The sequence below is a fragment of the Panthera onca genome, chromosome A2, assembly GCF_046562875.1.
Source record: "Panthera onca isolate mPanOnc1 chromosome A2, mPanOnc1 haplotype 2, whole genome shotgun sequence".
Taxonomy (NCBI): Eukaryota; Metazoa; Chordata; class Mammalia; order Carnivora; family Felidae; genus Panthera; species Panthera onca.
In genome coordinates, this window is record NC_138340.1 from 91929582 (window position 1) to 91951051 (window position 21470).

The 21470-nt window shown below is 37.6% G+C and overlaps 1 protein-coding gene across 20 annotated transcripts in view; it reads left to right on the plus strand.

Moving 5' to 3' along the window:
• Positions 1 to 21470, plus strand: part of ADAM22 (ADAM metallopeptidase domain 22) — a 236042-nt gene that overhangs the window by 206180 nt on the left and 8392 nt on the right. For 4 of the 20 annotated variants that reach the window (XM_060632400.3, XM_081795026.1, XM_060632398.3 and 1 more), the window contains 5 exons: positions 5529 to 5723; positions 8037 to 8137; positions 8487 to 8553; positions 10796 to 10906; positions 18954 to 19077. In XM_060632400.3, the coding sequence (XP_060488383.1) occupies positions 5529 to 5723; positions 8037 to 8137; positions 8487 to 8553; positions 10796 to 10906; positions 18954 to 19077 (598 nt within the window). Of the gene's footprint in view, positions 1 to 5528; positions 5724 to 8036; positions 8138 to 8486; positions 8554 to 10795; positions 10907 to 13115; positions 13203 to 14527; positions 14558 to 18953; positions 19078 to 21470 lie in introns of all 20 variants that reach the window. The other 16 variants (XM_060632399.3, XM_081795027.1, XM_060632404.3 and 13 more) reach the window with 8 other exon arrangements.

Here is a 21470-nt window from a genome sequence, read left to right on the forward strand (position 1 = left end):
TATTATCCAGAATTAGGGGATTGCCCACGGTACAAAAAATTATTCATAGGCAAAACTGTGTACCAGTTTCTTATTCTATCTCAATATATGCTTAGGCACAGTTAACATTTTTACATTAAGAATTTTCGTTATGTGTCTGATAAAATTTCATGCCTCCTGGTATTACTGAGTCATCATTTTGTCGATCTGGTTACTTTTTTGGAATCTAGTTCATTATTTTGAGAGCTGTCACATCTTCGACAGATATTTATTTTATGTATTTTGATATGTTTCATCACAAACTTTATTTATTTTTGCCCTGTCCATTGCTAATGAATCTTAGGCCTTGTATAATAATCCTCAAAGTAGAGAAGTAGCAAACAGTGGACTTTAGATCAGCAAGTCGTAAATGTATAAATATCTTCTGAAGGACTTTCCTTTTTGAGAATATTTGTCAATGGTTACAGAGCAGGTGGTAAGGTGAATGGAACAAAGGATGCATTAAGAAATTTATAGTCTCATAAAAATATTGTCAGGGATTCAAATAAAGATGTGTCCAGTTCTAAAAGATGCCAGGAAATAGAAATAAGAATTTTGAGTCATCCTTGCCTTTAAGGTAGGTTTTCCTCTGAGGTTCCATGGTGAGCGGACCAATTGGCAAGAAATCAGAAATCCACTTGCTAGGATGTGGTCTTGGGAAATCATTTAAACTTTCCACAACTTTAAAACCAGATAAAGTTCTTTGTAATCTATAAAGCATTATCGCAAGGGAAGTTATTAGTATGTGGTCTCTGAGGGCTTTGTGTTTTTCTGATCTTCAAATAAAGGAGGTGGATGTGGTTATTCTCAAAGAGAAAGGCAGCATTCATGGATATGAATGAGACCCACACATACTGGTTGACCTGGTATAGGTATTTGCGAACATAAAGGTTTGCTTTGACACTAAGTGCAAGACCGTATTAAATATGTAGCTAGTTATCAGATTCTTACTAATGATATAATGGCTCAGAAATGCCATTGGGCATAACTTTCAAATTATTGGAGAGGTCAGGCAAGTACTTCTGTGAAGGAGCTTGATAACTTGGCATGATAGGTTTAATAGCAGGTCTGGCAAAAAGATGTGAAGCAAACCCATTGTTTTCTTTTTGTTTACAAATTGCTTAATAAAAAATAGAATCCTATTCTGGGGCACAGTAGAGGCAGAACCCAATACATGAATGATATTACTTTAAATCTGCTGATGTTACCTTGTGAAGGGTAGAACCATGTAACCTAGGAGCCACCGAGAGTTCTTACACATCATGTGGTTGGATAGATGGCTATTGATCTTTTTCTTTAAAATCTTCAGGGAAGAAGACTTCCATAATATTTTCAGTTGATGCTATCACTTACATTTTTAGCATAATTGCTTTAGGATTTAGCAGCTGTATACTTTTTTTTTTTTAGGTTTTATTTTTAAGCAATCTCTATACCCAGCAGGGGGCTCAAACTCATAACCCCGAGATCAAGAGTCTCAAGCTTCACTAACTGAGCCAACTAGGTGCCCCAGCATCTGTATACTTTGTAACAAGAATTACAAGTTTGAGCTTTAGTTTTCAGATAGGTTTGCAAAGAGCAATAGAATAAGAAAACATTAATCTGAACTTGGATTTATGAGACATCCATAGTGAGCTGAAATATTTTCTTCCTTTGTCTGAAATGAACACACATCATTATAATTAATGTGAAATAGAATAAATAACTAGATCATATCTTCCTGATCTATTCCTTAAGCAGAAACCCCTTTCCCCACTTCTTTTCTCTCTCATCCTTTTTAACCAGTTTATTTTCTGCTTGTGAACCACCCTCCCTCATTTTTTTCAAACCTATCTTAATTTGTTTTTACATTATTATTATTACTATTATTATTATTATTATTTCAGTGACATTCATGCATCTGTCAATGTGACTTGGTACACATTACACAATATTTCTTAAAACAGTAAAGTAACAATTCCAATATCAGACAACCCAGGTACCAACAAAACATTGGAGAAATGCTTCCTTCAGCATGAAGGTTAAGACTTACTTTTTCTCATTGTATTCTCATTTTGAGTCTGTGTAAGGATTATTAAATTAAATATTATGGTTCAATGGACCCTTTAAAGAAATACCAGATTTCCCTCATAAGAGGGTTCCTTCTTGAGGAAAAAGAATTTAGTTAAATAAACTTTTATTTTCATTTGGCCATTATTTATAAAAATTCATGCGCATGTCTACAATATTTGCATATAATGTGGGAAACATGAGATAATGTTCCCATTACAAAACTTGGCACTGGTCAGGCCATCTAATGTAGTAATCACTTCTTGATTCAAAATTCCATGAAATGAGCAAAATTTAAGAAGAAAGTCACAAAGACTAGAAAAATACATTCAGTTAAAATTTTTTAAAGAATCAATTAGCTGGTCACTTATGATCTTATGTAACAAATGATGAAATATTATTTCATTGATCATGGGGACCTGATACTCTCTATCTTCACTAAAGTTTAAGCAAGAAGAAATCAGTTTGTTATAATCTGTAATGGATATTGATGAAGGATAAATTTCTGGACAGTGAAGAATGTTAAATATTATTCTTAAGAGATTTAACAAAATTCTTAATTTATAATTAACATTTTTATTCATTTAATATGTGAAGAAAGTTACATGCATTCCTTATGGAATTGTAAGGAGAATGCAGAGTAGCGTCTATATTTTGGAGTCTTCCTAATAGAGGTAGGTAAGAATCTAATCTGCCCATCATGATAAAAACAAGGCCATGCCCCAGAAGTTCATTGTACTTGAACTTCCTTCCAGCCCCTTGACTGAAGCCCACAGTTTATGATATATTTGGCATTTAGGAGTTTTGTGCGTTGTGTGATAGATGACCATGCACTGCAGAGGAATTATGTTGAAGGAGTGTAAAATGTGCACAGTTAAAACAACAACAACAAACCAACAACAAATCTAAGCCCATCCGTCATGAGAGGCAGTCCATTTAAGCCTGCATGATCAGCTAAGTGAACCCTGGGTAAATGCACAAATGCTAGAACCATGTAAAGAGAAGGTAATTTAGGGGATAGATTAATGGGAAAATTCAAGTGGATTTGGAACTTGTCTTTTTTTAATTTGTAGTGAGTTACATCTCATCAACTTATACAGATGATCATTAAAGGTAATGATGATGAAAAGGATTTAACCATAAGGATTATTATTGGAAATGTGATATTGATGGATGTTCCTTGGCATTCTTTGATAATATTAATATCCAAAAGGAAAGTTTCCTCCCTGAGACGACATACAGAGCTCTGATTTTATTGAGATCATTTTTTTTTGAGCATTGATAGAATATTTTACTCATAGGCAAGGCAGAAAATGTGATTCCAGAGATTAAAGATCTCTTGAATAAGAATATGTATCATTTGTCCTGTATTACTATATTTTTATAATTTTTTAATGTTTATTTTTGGGAGAGAGGGAGAGAGAGAGAGTGTGTGCACATGAGTAGGGGAAGGGCAGAGAGAGGGAGACACAGAATCCAAAGCAGGCTCCAGGCTTTGAGCTGTCAACACAGGTCTTGATGCAAAGCTTGAACTCACAAGGAGGTTCCAGGCTCTGAGCTGTCAGCACAAAGCCCAACATAAGATCATGACCTGAGCCAAAGCTGGACGCTTAAGTGGCTGAGCCATCCAACCACCTCTGTCTTATTAACACTATGAATATGGGGGAATTGTCTTATTTCTTATCAAAAAGTAATGTTTTGTAATATACTGGGAAAAAGAAAAAAGGTTATAATATCAGCTGAAGTCACGTAAGGGGTTAAAAATATTTTGAAGGAATATGTGTCACAGAGTTATAGGTAAAATTAGTCTTACATACAATTCTAATGAGAAATTTGACTTTCTTTGAAAGGGAGGATCACATAAATTATTATATGTGCTTCGTATGGGTTGAAAATTTAATTTATGGAGGTGTGTGAGTATATAGGATTGAAAAAATACGAGAGAAGTATTCAGTCATTCCAAAGAGCGAATGATCCAGTATTGTAAACATTTTAAACAGAATGGGAATTAGTACAAGCAAGGCAAATATCTGAAAGTAGCATTTTTTAAAAATAGAATTTAGGGGTGCCTGGGTGGGTGGCTCAGTCGGTTGAGCATCCGACTTCAGCTCAGGGCATGATCTTGCGGTCTGTGAGTTCAAGCCCCGCGTCGGGCTCTGTGCTGACAGCTCAAAGCCTGGAGCCTGCTTCGGATTCTGTCTCCCTCTCTCTCTGCCCCTCCCCCGCTCATGCTCTGTCTCTCTGTCAAAAATAAATAAACATTAAATTTTTTTTTTTAAATAGAAAAAAAATAAAATAGAATTCAGCATCAGCAAGTAACCAAGGTAAGCATGGTAACTAAGGAAAGACCAAGTAGGAAAAGCAGTTAGCAACTGTGGCCTTCGTTGGATACCTTTTTAAGTATATTCTTTTTAAAATTCTCAATCCAGCACCAGTTTGTGGCACCTCCCACAATGATTCTGAATGGAACTGAATCAAGTTTTGGATGCACATGGCTGTTTGCGGTCCATGCACTGGCTGATGATTGGTTATTGAGATTGAGTGGTCTGTTCTATAGTTTTCTACCCTCCTCCCTTAGGAAAAGTAATAAAAGTCTGTTTTAATCGTAGTTAATTCAAAATCAGAGCAAGTGGGGTCAGTAATAGTACAGAGTAAGTAGATCTTCCTTTGTTGTAATCCTTCTATGGTGGAGACAGAGAACTGAGGTCACCCACCAACTACCTATAAATATCTTCCTATAGTCTCAACAAGAATTGTTTTCAACCCCTTCTTCCTCTTGCTAAATCATCTTCCTTCACATATTCTCCTGTGCAGTTATAGAATTACATTTTTGATTGATGTTTGAATCTCTTTCAGTTTCTTCATATTCCTCTTAAATGAACAGTGAAACTCCAAATTGAACAGATTAATAAGAATTTACTTGGATTAAATTATAGACATGGCTTAGAAATTAATCTGTTATTTGAAGACCAATTAAGGTTACATTATATCACATTTAGAAATCATAAATAGTTTATTCATGACAGTAAAAAAAAACAAAAACAAAACTATGCCTTATGAGGGGCAGGGACTGTCTGTCCCGACATGTCTCCTTCAGCACCATTTATTTATTTATTTATTTATTTATTTATTTATTTATTTATTTATTTTTAGACAAAACTGCAGTTAACATCTTGAAGTATAATAAAGTTACAATGAAAAACCTCATCTTTCCATAGTTTTCCCCTGAAGCAAGGCTTTATTCATCCAGACTGTAAAGACTTAAGCGATTGCATTTCTGACCTTGGCAGTTAGAATGACTTACTTAAACTTGTCACATTTATTAATAATCTTACGTGTTGTTATAGATTTGGTTCATGTAGATCATTACCCCTACCTCTTTTTTTCCTAAAATAATATTTGTATATGTCTGTGTTCATGTGTGTGTCTTGTTTTCTGACTCTGAAATGTTTATTATGCCTTAGACAGTTACCCCAGGGAGATTATGTAAAAAAGCCTGGAGATGGTGACTCTTTTTATAGCGACATTCCTCCCGGAATCAGCACAAACTCAGCATCTAGTTCTAAGAAGAGGTCTGCTTTTCTGTCGCATTTTCAGATTTCTGCCTGTTCCATCACACATTATTCCATTAGTCAGAACATTTCATTATTTTGCAGCAGGTTTGATTACTTCTTCCTTCTTTCTTGAATGTTAACAAATAGTATCCTTTGTTCTTTGATTACTGTGCTTCAAAATGCCATATGCTCAGAACCACTCAAACAAATCAGGCCAGAAATCAAAACAAAACTGAACTAAATGAACAGCAATCCTAAATCTATATAGAAATCATAGGGTTTTTCAATCTTGCTCTTATATGGCTTGAGAAACTATTCATAGTATGTGATAATATTTTAAATGGTGAGCTTTATGTCATGTTTGGTAGTCAAAGAAAAAGGTTACTGTCATGCTTCCGTAAAGCAGTTGTTAAGTTGGTAATATAAGTGTTGCGTTGAATATTTAAAAATTTTAAATATACCAAAGCTAAGCTTGCTGTGAAAAAAAAAAAAAAAAAGATCGCTTTTCTGTGAATTGTATATTTGAATATTATGATTTTGCTTTTTATTCCTGGAATGATTATTTCTAGACTTTCTAATTTAGAGTTTGGTTGCCAAATTAATTTGAGTATATTTAAATATATTTGCCTGAGTTTTATAATAGGACAAATGGGGTTAATATATTATTTATATGTTTTAAACTTCGATCTTATATTCTTTATCCAGGATCTTAAGATGTATAAGACCAGTTAAAATTCTGCATGCTGTATAATTGCTTAATAAAATAAACTGGTAGAAGAAATAAATAGTTGGAATGTTTTAGGAAATTAGACCTCCATTCACATTGAAGAAATCTAAAATATTCCTGTGGAAAAGTTTCTTTAATATTGTTGGTGTAATATATAGAAAAAAAATTTTTGATAGCCCAGTACATTACTTTGGGCACAGTACTTACTTTGTAGACTGAAGTGGAAATTTCTAGTTTGTTTAGAAGAAATGTGATCTCTTCTGGAATTCTAAATAAGTGAATCATCTGTAAAAATTCTGCAATGGATTTCACTCAGTAAACAATCACAAAGGAGAAAAGAAAGAATCAGTAAATCTGGGAACTCTTCTTTATGTAGAACTATCTTAAGCATGAAGGATTGTTTTTACTCAGATAACATAGCTTAGAGCAAAAGTAAAAATATTAGTTTTTGCACAAGGAGTACAAATCTATAAGATGCCCCCAAATTTTTATTTTTTTTTAACATATTGGGAATTTTTTTGGCTAAGAGAATAAGATCTAAATTCTGCCTGTATATAAATATTTTCTTGGTCACATATTTAATTTTAAATTAAATAAGATGGTAAATAAGCAGAGAAATCAATGTATTCCAGTGGAATTTCTGTTGTCCTTCTGTACAAAATAAGATTCATTCTATAATTAGCAAATTTACATTGCAAAAATCCTAATTTGGGGAATTAATATGTAATAATTGTGCTGAGTTCCATTTATTTTCATTCATCTGTAGAAGATTCCTTTTAAAATGGACGTTTATTAGTGATTAACTGGAATGACGTATGGAAAATATTTTAAGCATAGTGCTATTTTCTAATGTATCTCAAGAACTTAAAATATTGACTTGAATAATTCCCAGATTTTAGAAAAATGGGTTATGACTTTTAAGCATTTAAAAATGGTATCAAATTATGTAACTCTTCCTAAGTATATATAGTTTGTCAAAATACTTTTTTTATGTGGTAGGTGTATGAATTTTGCTTCTGTAGACAGTTTATTTAAGATGGCAGGACACAGATAGCACAAGGGCATCATGGTACATGGGCTTTGTGAGAGATACTTCCAGCATAAACATGTGATTTAGTTCAGTTATTGGACAGTTAACTAACAACACTACATTTTGAGGTGGCCGTATTTGTGGAGAAAATGCCAATTCTCAGAAAACAGTTTTATTGTTTAAAAAAACCTGAATGTTACTTTGGTAAACGTTGACTAGGTTCAGTTGAACAGATCTTAGTGAAATCTCTTGGAAGTCCATGTTCTCATAATATTTGAATGAAAACCATTGCTTTACAGTTAAGAAACATCTATAGTGGGACCCCATTATAACTCTTCTGCTCCAGTTATATAGCTGAAATATGTAGTGAATTTGTTACATGTGGTTGCTGGCAATGTGATTGGCTTGCACTGTGTGCTGATACTTTTCAACTATAAACTATTGTAATGGGGTTCCATTGTATTTGACTTTTCTTACATTGAATGTTGTGTAATTCTGCCTTCTTCATGAAGACTTTCATGTTCTCTTCATTCTTTCATTTCAGATTTTTTTCTTTCTTGATTTATTTAATGCACAGTAGTGCTTAGAGATTTTGCTTACTGATTTTAAAGCATTCACTTGATTGTATTTTTGAACAGTATATATACATTTTCAATTTCAGGTCTAATGGGCTTTCTCATTCTTGGAGTGAAAGGATCCCAGACACAAAACACATTTCAGACATCTGTGAAAATGGACGACCTCGAAGTAACTCTTGGCAAGGTAGAGGGCGGCATTTTGAACAGCTGGTGTGTCTGTTTGCAGAACCCAAATTTTACATTTTGTGGTTCTTGGTTGTAAAGATTTGTTCTTTCCTGTAAGCTCTTTAGCTCTTCTCCCAACAGAGATGAGGGCATTTATTATGAAAGTCCATGTCTTTTTTTCTTGGTTGAGAAATGATGGGATTCACTAGTACCAGGGCTCTGGACAAACTCAGAAGGCTGTATGTGCTATACAGCCCTGTGTTCTGGGTGGGACTGGCTGGGAATATTACCACTTGAAATACTGTGTGATTAAACATATGGCAGTTGTTCATTTATATGCGAATCTAGCCATAAACCATCTTTTTCAGGTAACCTGGGAGGCAACAGAAAGAAAATCAGAGGCAAAAGATTTAGACCTCGGTCTAATTCAACTGAGTAAGTCTACACCTCTAATGGAAAAAGGCATTCCAAGGTCCTATGCAATTAGTGTGAAAAGTTAATTAACGAGATCATCAAAGAACTGTAAACCATGCCTCTGGTCTTGGTTTTGTCTTTTTAATTCCTTTTTGCCGTTTTAAAATTAACCATGGCTTTTCTCTTTTACATAGGCATCTCCGCAACTGTGCCCAAACCAATATTCACTGCTAGCGGGGTTCCCACCCTCGCTGCAGGCTTTTTCCTCCAGTAACCTGCCATTGTGGTGTCTTGGTTCCTTTTGAAGGGAATTTTGATAACATTCCTTTCTTCTCATCACCCGGGGTCCAGCCATTCCAGAGGGGTCACCCTTCCTCTTCCCAGTATTCACACAGCCTAGAAGCATCAGGGGGAAATTCCCACCGTCCTTGAGCATGATACTGCTCCCAGTGTGAAACCACCGCTCCGAGGGCTTCATGGCTGCAATCTAAGCATTCTCTCAGACTAATGGAATACACTTCCCTTTTAAATCTTCCTTCTGAGGACATTTAAAAGGGCACTTACCCAAAACTTGCTCTTTAACGGAATCATTGTCACTAAGTGCAACACTGTCCGTTTTAAATGATAGCCACACATTTTTTTTTTTTAAGTGGGGGGTGGGATCACAAGTTACATTTAAAGTTACTTCTAATGAGGTAAACACCATGCACTGTTTTTGTTTGTTTCTTCACTTAAGAAAGTACAGCAAAAGTAAGCTTCCTCAAACCTGACGTCGAGGAATAAAACACACCCTTGGTATGCTTCTGGAACTTCCTTGCCACCAGGTTTTCATTAACCGTACTTTTTTGACCTACCTAAAGTTTTTTTTTTTTTAACTTATTTCTCACTATAGTGCTAGTTATTGTTTTCAGGATCACTATTGCTTCTTCATGCCTTACTACTTTAAAAATCTGAATAGCAGGTATTTGTTAACTGCTTGTCAGAAACTTATGTTAGCTTTTCCATCATATACCCTGCCTTTTTCAGTCCAGGAATAATAACAGTGCCCTGAAATTTGGACCTTCCTGCTGATGGTATTGTCTTGTAAGTGGCTTGTCAAAGTTTGCTAGAGGACACTTTACCTTAGAAACAAAATATAGGTTTAAGTGATACCATTGCATGGTCCAGAATGGCATCATAGAACTCCATCATAAATAACTAATCTGTTAGAGTTTATCTTAAACATTTCCCAAAGCGCTTGGATGCTTTAGGGCTCATTGTGGATAAACTCTTCTTGGAATGTTGTTTGATTTGTTTTGCATGAGGTCACCTGGTAAGAGCTCCTTAGCTCATCTCAGTTGCTCACAAGAATACAGATAAAACTGTCAAGTGTTCTTCAGAACTTCCTTTGTGTGCTGGTTAGCGTTTTAATGATATTTCCTATAATAAGGCTTTGAAAACTCCTGAGTGGAAATAGATCAACATCATAGTAAAGCTATGTGTTTAGGACCGAAACAGCACTTGGTGTTTAGCAAGATTCATACAATATTTGCTAGTGCAGTCACTTATTTTGAAAAATTTTTCTGTAGAATTCCCGCTCATATCATATGATGAAAATTATAATACTAGATAGCCCTTAATAAATCTCTTGCCTGTGAGATAACGCTATAATATTTAATAAGACGTCATAGTGGAATCACCTTTGTGAGAAAAAGTAGTAATGACTCCCTCAGATTTTTCACTTTCTGCATTTGGGTTACATGACTCATATTAATTAAATGGAACCAAGCCTGTGAAGTTTACCACTATTCTCACATACCTTGTTATATGGGCACTATATACATACATATTTTGTTTTTTCTTAAAAGGAATCCTAATACGTAGCATCTTAGGAATTACATTGACAGTCATTTTTTATACCTTTCCATATTCGTTAAATAATCCCTCTTGCTTCTGATACAACAATATAATTTGTGGGACTATAAGAGGAGCAGAATGACCACAGACAAACATACCTTTTTTTTATTTTTTAGGTTAAAAGGTATCATCAGGTTCATTATTTCCATATCCCCTTTAGTACCCATCATCCCCAGGGATGATAAAACATCAGGACATGAATTAAAGCATTCACCACAAATGCATACCCTACTAATTAACAACATAAAATGTCCTTGTTTATTGTATTGTTTTGACACTCAACGTTTTTGCATCTTCCTCACTGTTGTACATGCTGTGAAAAGAAGGTTTTGGCTTAGACTTTGTATTATATATTGTGTTTTTACAGGAGGGAGCCCCAAGCACCTGAGCCTGGGCACTCCCTCGCCCAGACAGTCCCATCCCAAGGCATAAGCCCAGGGGGCTCTGACAGCCCCCAGACAGGGAGTCTGGATCACAGGTCAGTCTCCACCTGCCCCTTCATTCTGGGCTGCCACTTAATCTCCCTCCTAGTCCCTTCCTTGGCTGAGAACGGGGTCATTTGATCTCTGACTGACCCCCAATGTCTGCTTGGACATGGTCCTGGTCCAGCCAGCACAAGCTAATTTTCCTCTGCCTTTCCATCCTGGAGAACACAAAGAGCTCTCCTACCCTGTCTAACGCATTTTTTTTGCATGTTGCGCTACAAGCCAAGTCAAGCCACATAGGCAGGTTTATAGCGGTTTGATAAACTCTCATTACTTCCACCACCGCCACCTAGAGATGCTAGGAAGCCCACTGTGAAGACACTTTAACGGGCAGATCCCCAGAAGGAACAACCTTTGAGAGCTCTCTTCAGTGACCTCTAGTGAAGTGATCACAGCCTTCTGAGATGCTCCTTGAAATGGAAGAAAAGGTCCATCATGTACAAGCCAAGCCATGTAGCTGTAGGTATCATGGAACAGCCATGGCATCAGTCCTTTGAGCTTCTAAGATTGTCAGTGAAAGGAACACACGTCTCCTCCTGGAAGCTGCCTGTGGGTGACTCAGTTTGCTGTGTGGCTATGTTTCACCTGATAACAGCTGCATGGGCTTTTTCTACGGTTTTCCCCAGGCCAGAGCATTCACTAGCCTTCATCTGTGGCTGCACTTGCTTTTTGACATTTTCTTTTTGTTCAAAGTCTCGGTGGAAATTTTTATGCAAGTTTTAATTGGCTATCTCTGTGAAAAGTGCAAGTTGGCAATGATTGTGGCTAAAGGCAAAACTAGTGTGAAATTGTTCCTGAGTCAGGGAACACTGTCTTAGCAAAAATGGTCTTACAGCCATAAAAGGCAACCAAACCCTTCTCTTAGGAGGGAACTTCATTGGTTATAGCTAAAAATGAGGGAAAGGACTATGGAAAAAGTAATCTACTTTTGTTTATATGTCTGGAAATGTCATGATTTAAGTGTATTTACAAACTGAAACCAAACATGGTAGAAAGAAGCAAAGTTTAACCCCAAACAAATAGTGTATTTTACCTTTCCCTTGGTTTGTTTCCAAATGACTTGCAAAATTTGATGGAGCTTGCATCTTCGTTATCTATAGTATCTCTAGGAGTTACTTTTTAAATGAGAAAACTCAGTAGAACCTGCAGATGATTCCAACACTGAATTTGTTGAATCTGTTTTTATTTTACAAGGGCACATTGTAAAGAGGATGTGTTTTTGCTTGGCTCCCTGAGTAAATCAAAGAAAACTCTAGTGGGAGGGGCGGGGGGAAACCCCCCCAAAACAAAAACAGACTTGCACTCCCAGTTTTACCACCTTTTTACATTTTCCTTTGCACAGTAATTCTGATGGAGACTTTGCCAGATCCATCATGGAAATGCTAATTAAGGTCATTAGTATCCTCTGGCAGTCACACAAGTTCATGATCGGACACTCAGAAGGCAACTTCTGAGGTCCATTTGCTAATGCAAACATGGAACACTTTAGTCTGGAGTGCATGAAGAAAAGGAAGGAGTTTTGCAGCTACAACTAAAATTGCGGAGCCCAACTTAAAGGTCGTGCAGGCCTGTTTGGACCACACTTAATGTGTTTTGGGGTTCCAGGATCAGAAGAGCAGGGGCCCTGTCTGCTCTTGATAGAGCTGGCTGAGGCACCTATCTTTAACTCCAGCTTAGGATCTGCTGTCTGGAGTGAGACCGTGAGACCAAGGCCTTGTAAAGTCTTTTTTTCATACTGGAAAGAGAACTTTGCTCCTTTTAATTGTTCTTGGGGCATTATATACCCAAACACCAGGTTGGAATTGCAGCCATCTGAATATTCTCAAAAAGCATCGTTATCATTTGAAAACCAAGGAACCAAATGAGAGGTGGCCTGGAAAAAGCCACTTTGGAGGTGGGTGAATGAGATTACTGACAGTACTATGATTGGAAGGCCGCTTCTGATCCACTTGGGGAAACCACTGGAAAGATTTTCCCTGCAATGTTGAATACATTCTAGAATGCCTCGAGCCTTGTTGTAGCTGAGTTTATTCTCATGTCATTGTACAGACTGCCTCATAATCACCCAACATCCATCCTGGTTTATTTGCCATAGTCACTTGCATTTGGAGGGTGAAGAACATCCTTGCTAAGCTTGTGCTGTGTATTTTCAGATTTTCTATCTTGTTCTGCTTTCTTTGTTCCTTCCATTGCTTTCTGCAGGTATTTAAACCCATGGTTCAAAAGAGACTATAATGTAGCTAAGTGGGTAGAAGATGTGAATAAAAACACTGAAGGACCATACTTTAGGTATTTTATAAATTAATTTTATATCCTTTTCAAACTCTCCCAGCACATACAAATACTGTAGTGTGACTGGCTCTCTATCTTGTATCTCCCAATACAAGTTCCCATAGGTGGAAAGGGTTCTTGTTTATTTGCTGCCTTTTGATCTCTGTTTCTGGCTTCGTGAGCAAGTCTAGTTTTTGTTTTTTGTTTTTTTTTTTTCCTGAATGTTTCAAATGAAGCCATTTGAAAGGGTTGCCATTTAGTGCATGTCCCCATCACCATCTTGAGCTTTTTTAGTAGCTTTATCTTCATTTTATGCTATGTAGTGTTCTGTGGGCATGAAACATACTTTCCACTAATAAAGAAGCACTATTAACCTGAACAATTTAATGTCTAGAATTTAGCAGTTTCATAGTGCATTTTTCCTACTTACTGCCTTAAGAGTGCATAGTGCGTACAAGGAAACTTAAGGGAAAACATGAAAAGAAACTAAATGAAATGTAGTGGAATTTTACTTTGAGTAAAACCAGTGATTTAATGGAACTTAAAATTATCCAGAGAATCTTGACCACAAGAGAGTAGATTGGATGAATTTAGGTTTCATTTTCAGTACAACCATTTGCTCCCAGACAAGGGCAGTGCCGAGAAGTACTTTACAGATTTGCAACAAAACATTCAAGGCACTTTTTATGCTAGTAGAATGCTTGTATAACACTTCAGACAGAGCAGGAAGCAGACTGAAAACATGTTCTTGGTTCACAGAAGAGCAGAGTATCCCTACATTTTAGAAACTCTAGAATTTACTCAATCCACTGTAGCTCAATCTAACGTCAGAGGTCAGAGAGAATTTCCAAGAGCTCTTAATGGCATTTTTTCACTCTTTCTAATACCAAAGTGATTTCCTAGAGGTAAATGTCCAGTTTATATCTGACTACTTTGTGGACAACTAATGTAAAGAAGAAATATGGACTCAATTACGACCTCTTCTGAACACAATTAGCTTTCAGATTACTTTTTGCCATGACTTGGGTCAGCATTAATAGATATCAAAATATGTACGTGTGTTTAACTCTCAGCACCCATATAAGGTGGACTTTCTCTTCCAGTGTACCATTTAGTTTAGACATGTATAGTTTGAGAAAATGATTAGACCCTACTTGCATTTTATTTTGATCCATACATTTGCATATGCCCCAAGGAAAGCATAACCCTGCCTGCTCACAACAATATATCCTGCTTTTATACCCCATCTTTCCCTTCTGCCCTGTTCCTCTGCTTTTACCACTTTCTCACACTGAACCTCATACACATACACTCACATTCAAACATCCCACCCTCACCTGTAGCTCTCAAGATGGCCAGCGTCAGGAAGACAGGTAAGATTATTTTGAATGTTATTTGGAATCTTGGCTCACCTGCAGTCCTATTTCTCCTGTCTATCTTCCTCAGGCTTGTGGGCAGATTGTAATTTGTATCAGCCATGGAACCCAAACAGAATGACTTTGGTCGCATATGGGCTAGGACTTTTATCCCTAAATGGACCTAGCATCTTTGTAACACTAATTTGTGAAATGGTACCCCGGAAGAGTTGTTTCACCTCCCCTGGGTCAGCTGAGTAGTTGATGTGGCTCCCGGAGAAGAGTTCACATTTCTTAAAATCAGCACCCAGGTCTGCCCAGAAGCTGCATGACTAAACGCAATTTGGATGGGGAAATGCTTTAGCACCCCTGGTTGCACGTGCAAAGCTGCGAGGGCAATTTTAGAGGGTTTCTTTATCTCCTCTTTTAGAATTAGATGTCACCTCCCACGGTGGATGGCAACATTATGAATTAATTATTAAAGTCCGTATTTGTATTTAAAGGCTAGATAAAATCCAGTGGAGGTTTATAATGTAACTCTCATTTTAGGATTAATAAGCATTATGTTGGTAGGACCTGATAACCAATGCACAATTTTTGTGAAAGTCGTGAATAATCGAAGATGCCCCAGAGCTTTTAGCACAATGATTCTAACACAACAGAGAGAATTTCATCCACCCTCTGTCCAAGCCAATCCTTACATAGAGGGCCGAAGTGCATTCACACTTTGGCTTATGCTTTGCCAACCCTGTGCTTAAGCTCAGATATGCTTCAACAGTCACCAGGTTATTTGGGATTCCCTCTCCTGCCAAAACACCGATGGGGGCAAAGGTCATTTTATTAATCACCCATGTGGTGTGGGCTTTGTGGCATCCTTAATCAAAACACAGTGGGGACTTTGTGAGTGCTACAAACTGGTCCAAAGTATAGCCCAGCATTTAAAATACTACATCCTCATCACTATGAAGAGAAAAGCAAATGCCAAAAAGTTTTGAGTGATGGTAGTGCCTCAGCTGTGCTCCCTTACGCAGTTCTGTATCCGACACTGGTTGCTCAAATGGTTGCCAGCATACACTCCCATCAAGCAGGACAAGAGCATTATCTCCCCATACCCACACTCTGGGGGCAGTTCTGTTGGTGACAGTGCTTTCCAAGCTCTGAGCAGGTATCTTTTCTCTGGAGTATTATGCATTTGATTACTCAGAGTCCCATGATCTTACGGAAAATGCAGTAGCTCTGAAAAGAAACCAGAAATAATTATCCTGTATTGAGTGCCTGCTATATACCTTTATCTCTTACCACATCATGATATTTGGGCATTCTTACTCCCTTTCTATGGATAGAGGAAACTGAGACACAACCAGTAACTCAGGGTAGCACAGCTAGTAAGTATAAGAATCAGAATTATCAGCTTGGCTGTGACTCCAAAATCTGTTCCCTTTCTACTTCTCTGTAATTACTTAAGAATAGCAGGGGGTATAGTGACTACTTAAATTCTATCCTAGGACACATTATAAATCCTTCTGGATTATATAAAATTTGCATCTGAACAAAGACAAGTGAGTAAGGGTGGACCCGTGTCCCTCATATGTGACTGGTGTGGTTTCAGCCATTCCTGGGGGCAGAACTGAGCTTAGCGTGGCCTTACAGACATGTTTAAAAAAGGCAAGCCCAGCAAGTCTCCTGTGGCCCCAAGATAGACCACAATCCATGGGCACACAGGCACACATTCATTGTGTAGCCTTAAATGGCACCCATTAAGGTTATATGGTTTTTTAAAATGCTGTAATGATAATCATTAACATTTGTTCAAAGATTACTTTCTAAAGTGAATGAGCTGGGCCAGTGCCTGGTTTTCAGTAAATGCCAGATTGGAACTACCAGGCAAGTAGCCAGGGTCAGAAAAGACTGTGGAGGCAGAAATCTCTCTTTAGACATTTGTTACAAAATTTTAGTTTGCTTTTATTTCCCTAAGCTGATTTACCCCACCTTGTTCTCTGCTCTTATTCTGACTCCTGTTCTGGTGCTGAATAACCCCTCAAAATAATATGCTGTCACACACCACCCAACCTCTAGGACATGATGCCCCTTGCCCCTACTAAAACCATCCCTACTAAAACCCTAAGGGCTTTTCTTCCCCTTAGGGTCAGTCAAAGTGTCAGCTAGCTGGCGTATTCATGTGAGAGGAAGTATACATGCAATCTCTTGGGGGATCTGGAGAATATCTTCTGTTTTGTTTTCACTCACCATTGGCTTTGGCCATGGAAAAATATTTGGAGGAAATATTCCAGCACCTCTCATTGGGATGGCCTGGTATGTGTGTAGAGCTGGTCATTTGGACTCATGGCCAAGTGAATGACTGGCATGACTGTGAAGCTATAAGCTAACAGCTCATGCTATGGACACATCCACACTGTAGCAAGTTAAGAAGAGGACTCATTTTGCATGTTCCCCTAAAGCAAACAAGATTTATTTCTTTGTGTACCTGACTAGCTTTCCTGAACTTGGGTTTCTTGCCAGTAGTGATTAGGCTAAAAATCTGAACCCAGGTTAACATCCCTTGTTTTAGAAATATGTATTTAAATATCTAAATACAAAAACTTACCCTCATTCTACACACACTGAATATGTTTCTTAAAGGTCATAGTCATATTGGCAGTGTTTTCTTAAAATTAAAAACATCCTTAATTTCTGCATTAGAAAAAAAATGCAGTAGCAATACACTGCCTTAATAGTCTTTCGAAGGATTTGAAGTACTTGTATTCTTAGTTTTACCCATCTGCTCTGTAGTGAGGAGCATCAGCACAAGAAAAGTCAAATATCTGTGATATTGTGACTATTCACACTGCTAGAACATTAGACCAGTTCACACTGGTCCTGGACATTTCCCAAAACTAGAGGAAGTGTTAGGAGTTACAGATTAAAAGCAAGTTAAAGCAGTATTGATTCTTACAATTGAGCAAGAAGGGTCACTTGAATCTCAGGACTTGTAGGAAAAAGTATTTTCAAACCTCAGCTTGAATTTGGTGTCTATAACATGGAAGCCGGTTTGAAGACTACAGGAGAACTAGAGCAAAGCATAATATATGGATGGGAACCAAAATTTACAACAAGGGGGAAAGAAGAACCCTCTTGATGCCTTTGCATGAAGTGCAGTGGATCTTCCCCTGCCCAGCACCGCCCTGCTGCTGACACTCCCAGGCTGTCAGTCCCCCCAGCAGGTGAGGTGCCTCCTGCGGCAATAATACCTGTGCTCTGACGTGGCTGTGTAACCACTTCAGCGGTGTGGCTCACAGCCACCAGACACTGGGAGCTGAGCAGTCATAGATGTGGAGTGGTAACATTTGTGAATGGATAGGTACTGCTGAATCAGCACATCTGTTTCCCTTTGATATGGTGTAAGTGAACAAACTCTCAGCTGTTTTTTTTGTTTTTGTTTTTGTTTTTTTTTACTTTGAAGACAAGATAACAGATGTGGGCACTTCCTGTGAGCTCAGCCTAGTCACACATATTACCACTGCACAGGCAGAATACAGAAGAGCAGAATACATCACAACTCATGCGTATCTTTCATATGGAATGTCTTCATGATGGAGATAATACACGTTATCTAAATAGGAAGGGTATTTGTGTTTTGTGTTCGTTTCAGTAAAATTCCAGTCACTAAAGTGTAGCCACCTTATTAGCATGAGAAGTACACCCTACATGAGTTAGCAAGATCTACTTCTGTGGCACAAAACCCTCCCTGTCCAGAAATGCTGATTGTAGGGACTGATCAGACCATTTTTGTATGTTCTCATCAGACTCGTTGTTTGGCTGGAACTCTGCACTCCTTACTGCTTGCATGTTTACTAATTTATTATTAAAACCCCTCTATTTGCCTTTGTTCTTTCACAACTAACACACTGGCCTCTGAATGCATGAGTTATGTGTAAACTGGTGTGTGACTTAGCAACTAATAAATGTATCAATTGTATTGTATTTTCAGAACTTAAAAATATAATTGGAATTACTGTACTAAAACATGTTTTACATTAAGTGGTAAAAACAAGGCAGAATATTCCTATGTTGTACATTTAATTTACCATTATGAGCTCTTAGAATAATTTTGCCCCTTCTCCATTTTAGCTTTTTATCTATTCTATAGGAAACTTCATGATTGGCTTTTCTAGTTGAAGAGTCTGATTCTGTGTGCTAACATTTAAATAATCCATTGCAGTTATGACATTAGGAAAATAAAATTCCAGCATTCCAGTGTTGTGAAGAACAGAGAATCTCCCAGTAGTTAAACCTTTGCAGTAGTGGCCTATGAAAATTGCAATCAGAGGGATTGTTTTGAACCTACTTTTCAGATATTTGAAAGAGATGTTAGGCAGTCACATAGTATTTATTCCATGTGTTCTCAACATCTCAGGACTCTATCTCCTGCCAAGTCTCCTTCTTCATCAACTGGGTCTATTGCCTCCAGCAGAAAATACCCATACCCAATGCCTCCACTTCCTGATGAAGAGAAGAAAGTGAACCGACAAAGTGCCAGGGTATGTGGAATATACACTAATAGCCTCAGTCATTATCGTTTATCTATGAGTTCATGCTTTAAAAGAGAGAACTGTTTTTCCTTCTTTATAAAAAAAAGGGGGGGGGAAGATTTTCAAGATTCCATTGAAAAATAGAAGATTCTTGGGGTATGGGGCTCAGATTTATATTTGCAAATGAGTTTAATTACTGAATTAATTCTAGTGATATTTGGTATGTTTTAATCATTCATTGCTATGTATTTATATCTTTTATTATACTTCATAGCTTCTATATGACAGCCTGGAATAAACAAAACAATGTGTTTCGTTTTTATCAGTTTTTTAATATACCTGGAAATGCCAGAGATGAAATAAACTAGCCTCATCTTCATGCCTAATTTGCTTACTCAGGCCTTTTACTGGCTAATAATACCCAATAGGACTTTAGAAATCAGAACCTGTGACAGAAAGACCAGTGGCTTAGAGGCAGGGGTGGAATTTGGATACATATGAAAATCTCTAATATTGGGGCGCCTGGGTGGCTCAGTCGGTTAAGCGGCGGACTTCAGCTCAGGTCATGATCTCGCGGTCCGTGAGTTCGAGCTCCGCGTCGGTCTCTGTGCTGACAGCTCAGAGCCTGGAGCCTGCTTCAGATTCTGTGTTTCCCTCTCTCTGACCCTCCCCTGTTCATGCTCTGTCTCTCCCTGTCTCAAAAATAAATAAAACGTTAAAAAAAAAAAATTAAAAAAAAAAGAAAATCTCTAATATTAAAAAAATATGGCAATGGGTATGGTAAAATTTAGCAACCTCTTATATTTTAAAAAGACAGATTTATTTTATTTTTTTAACATTTATTTATTTTTGAGAGAGAGAGAGAGAGAGAGCGCACAAATGGGGGAGGGATAAAGAGAGACAGAGGCAACGGAATCCAAAGCCAGCTCCAGGCTCTGAGCTGTCAGCACAGAGCCTGACTCAGGGCTCAAACTCATGGACAGGGAGATCATGACCTGAGCTGAAGTCAGGCAATTAACCAACTGAGCCACCCAGACACCCCTAAAAAGCCATATTTAAAAACACATAAGAACTGATTACATAAAAATATGGTTAACCATAAGTTTTATTTATTTATTATTTATTTACTTTTTTTTTAATTTGTCATTGGGTCTTCACATAGAAGAACCAATTCCTTTCTACTTTATTTTTTAAATGAAGTAATATATTACTATAATCTAGTAATATAATTTAGTATTGTCTGCAGTGTTATATTAGCTTCAGGTGTGCCAGAAGTTTCCTTAAATACTGAGTCCTCTTTTATAACTTTAATTATGGTTCTGCTCAGCCTCACAGTATTCCCAGAATACATCCATTATGTGAAATTTGAGAGGTAGTTGAATTTAGAGAGGCAGACTGGCCCTCAGAGAGGCTTAAATGAGAGATATAACTAAAGAATACTTTTATTGGTATCCAAGTTCTGTTGTTGTCAGTTACAGTGTAATGTTGATCTTTTCAGAAATAATTTTGCAATAAAATAAAAAAAAAATGGAGCTTTAAAAGCCCGGGCAGATTTATCTGCTAGTGGGTCTCGGGTTCCTAGGTTTTTTGGTGTAGAAAGATATTTCAGAGCCTCTTTGATGGCTTAAGTAATGGGGTTCAAGGTATACACGAATCATTCAAATTTTAACTCGATCCACTCGCAGTCAGTAAGAAGACTCGCTAAAAGCAGATTAGATTACTATGATCAAAAAGACTTTAAAACTAAGCAGTGGTGTTTTGTGAATTACGTGACAAGTTAGCTTCCTGTGTTCATATGGGTAATGGTAAAAGATGGAAAGGAAGAAGAAAATTCAGATTCCCAGCACTCAGCTTTCTGGCTGTAAAAAACAGAATCGTTAATAGGCATCCAGTTGTTCATGACACGAGTATGTGGTAAAGAAATCCAAGGCTGTCATCCTTCCTCAGAGAATTGTCAAAGTATAACACCCTACTTTTTACCTCTGATAAATTGTTTACATTGCTGTTTTGCTCTGTCTACTTGGGGATATTCTCTCACCTGTTGTCATGCCAGGGTGCAGGTTATTGTTCCCACAGGAAAGCCCTGAAAATGACAGCTCCCCAGAGGACATGGCCGGCTCGTGGCCTCTTCCTGGCAATGAATGGGGCGACAGTGAAGACTGTAACCCCGGGGACAGTGTGAAAGGCCCATGGCTACGTTCACCATGAACATCCACATGAGCACATAGCAGAATCCTGAAGAATAGGCAGCCCCCATCTCTGGCCTGTCTTGGAGGGCTGGGGAGTTATCAAACGAGCAGATCTTTTTTACCAGCAACCCCTCCGTTATAGTCATCTAGAAATTAGAAACGGCCACAGTCATGTCTGTTCCTAAAAGTGATGACTTGGAAAATTCTTCGCTC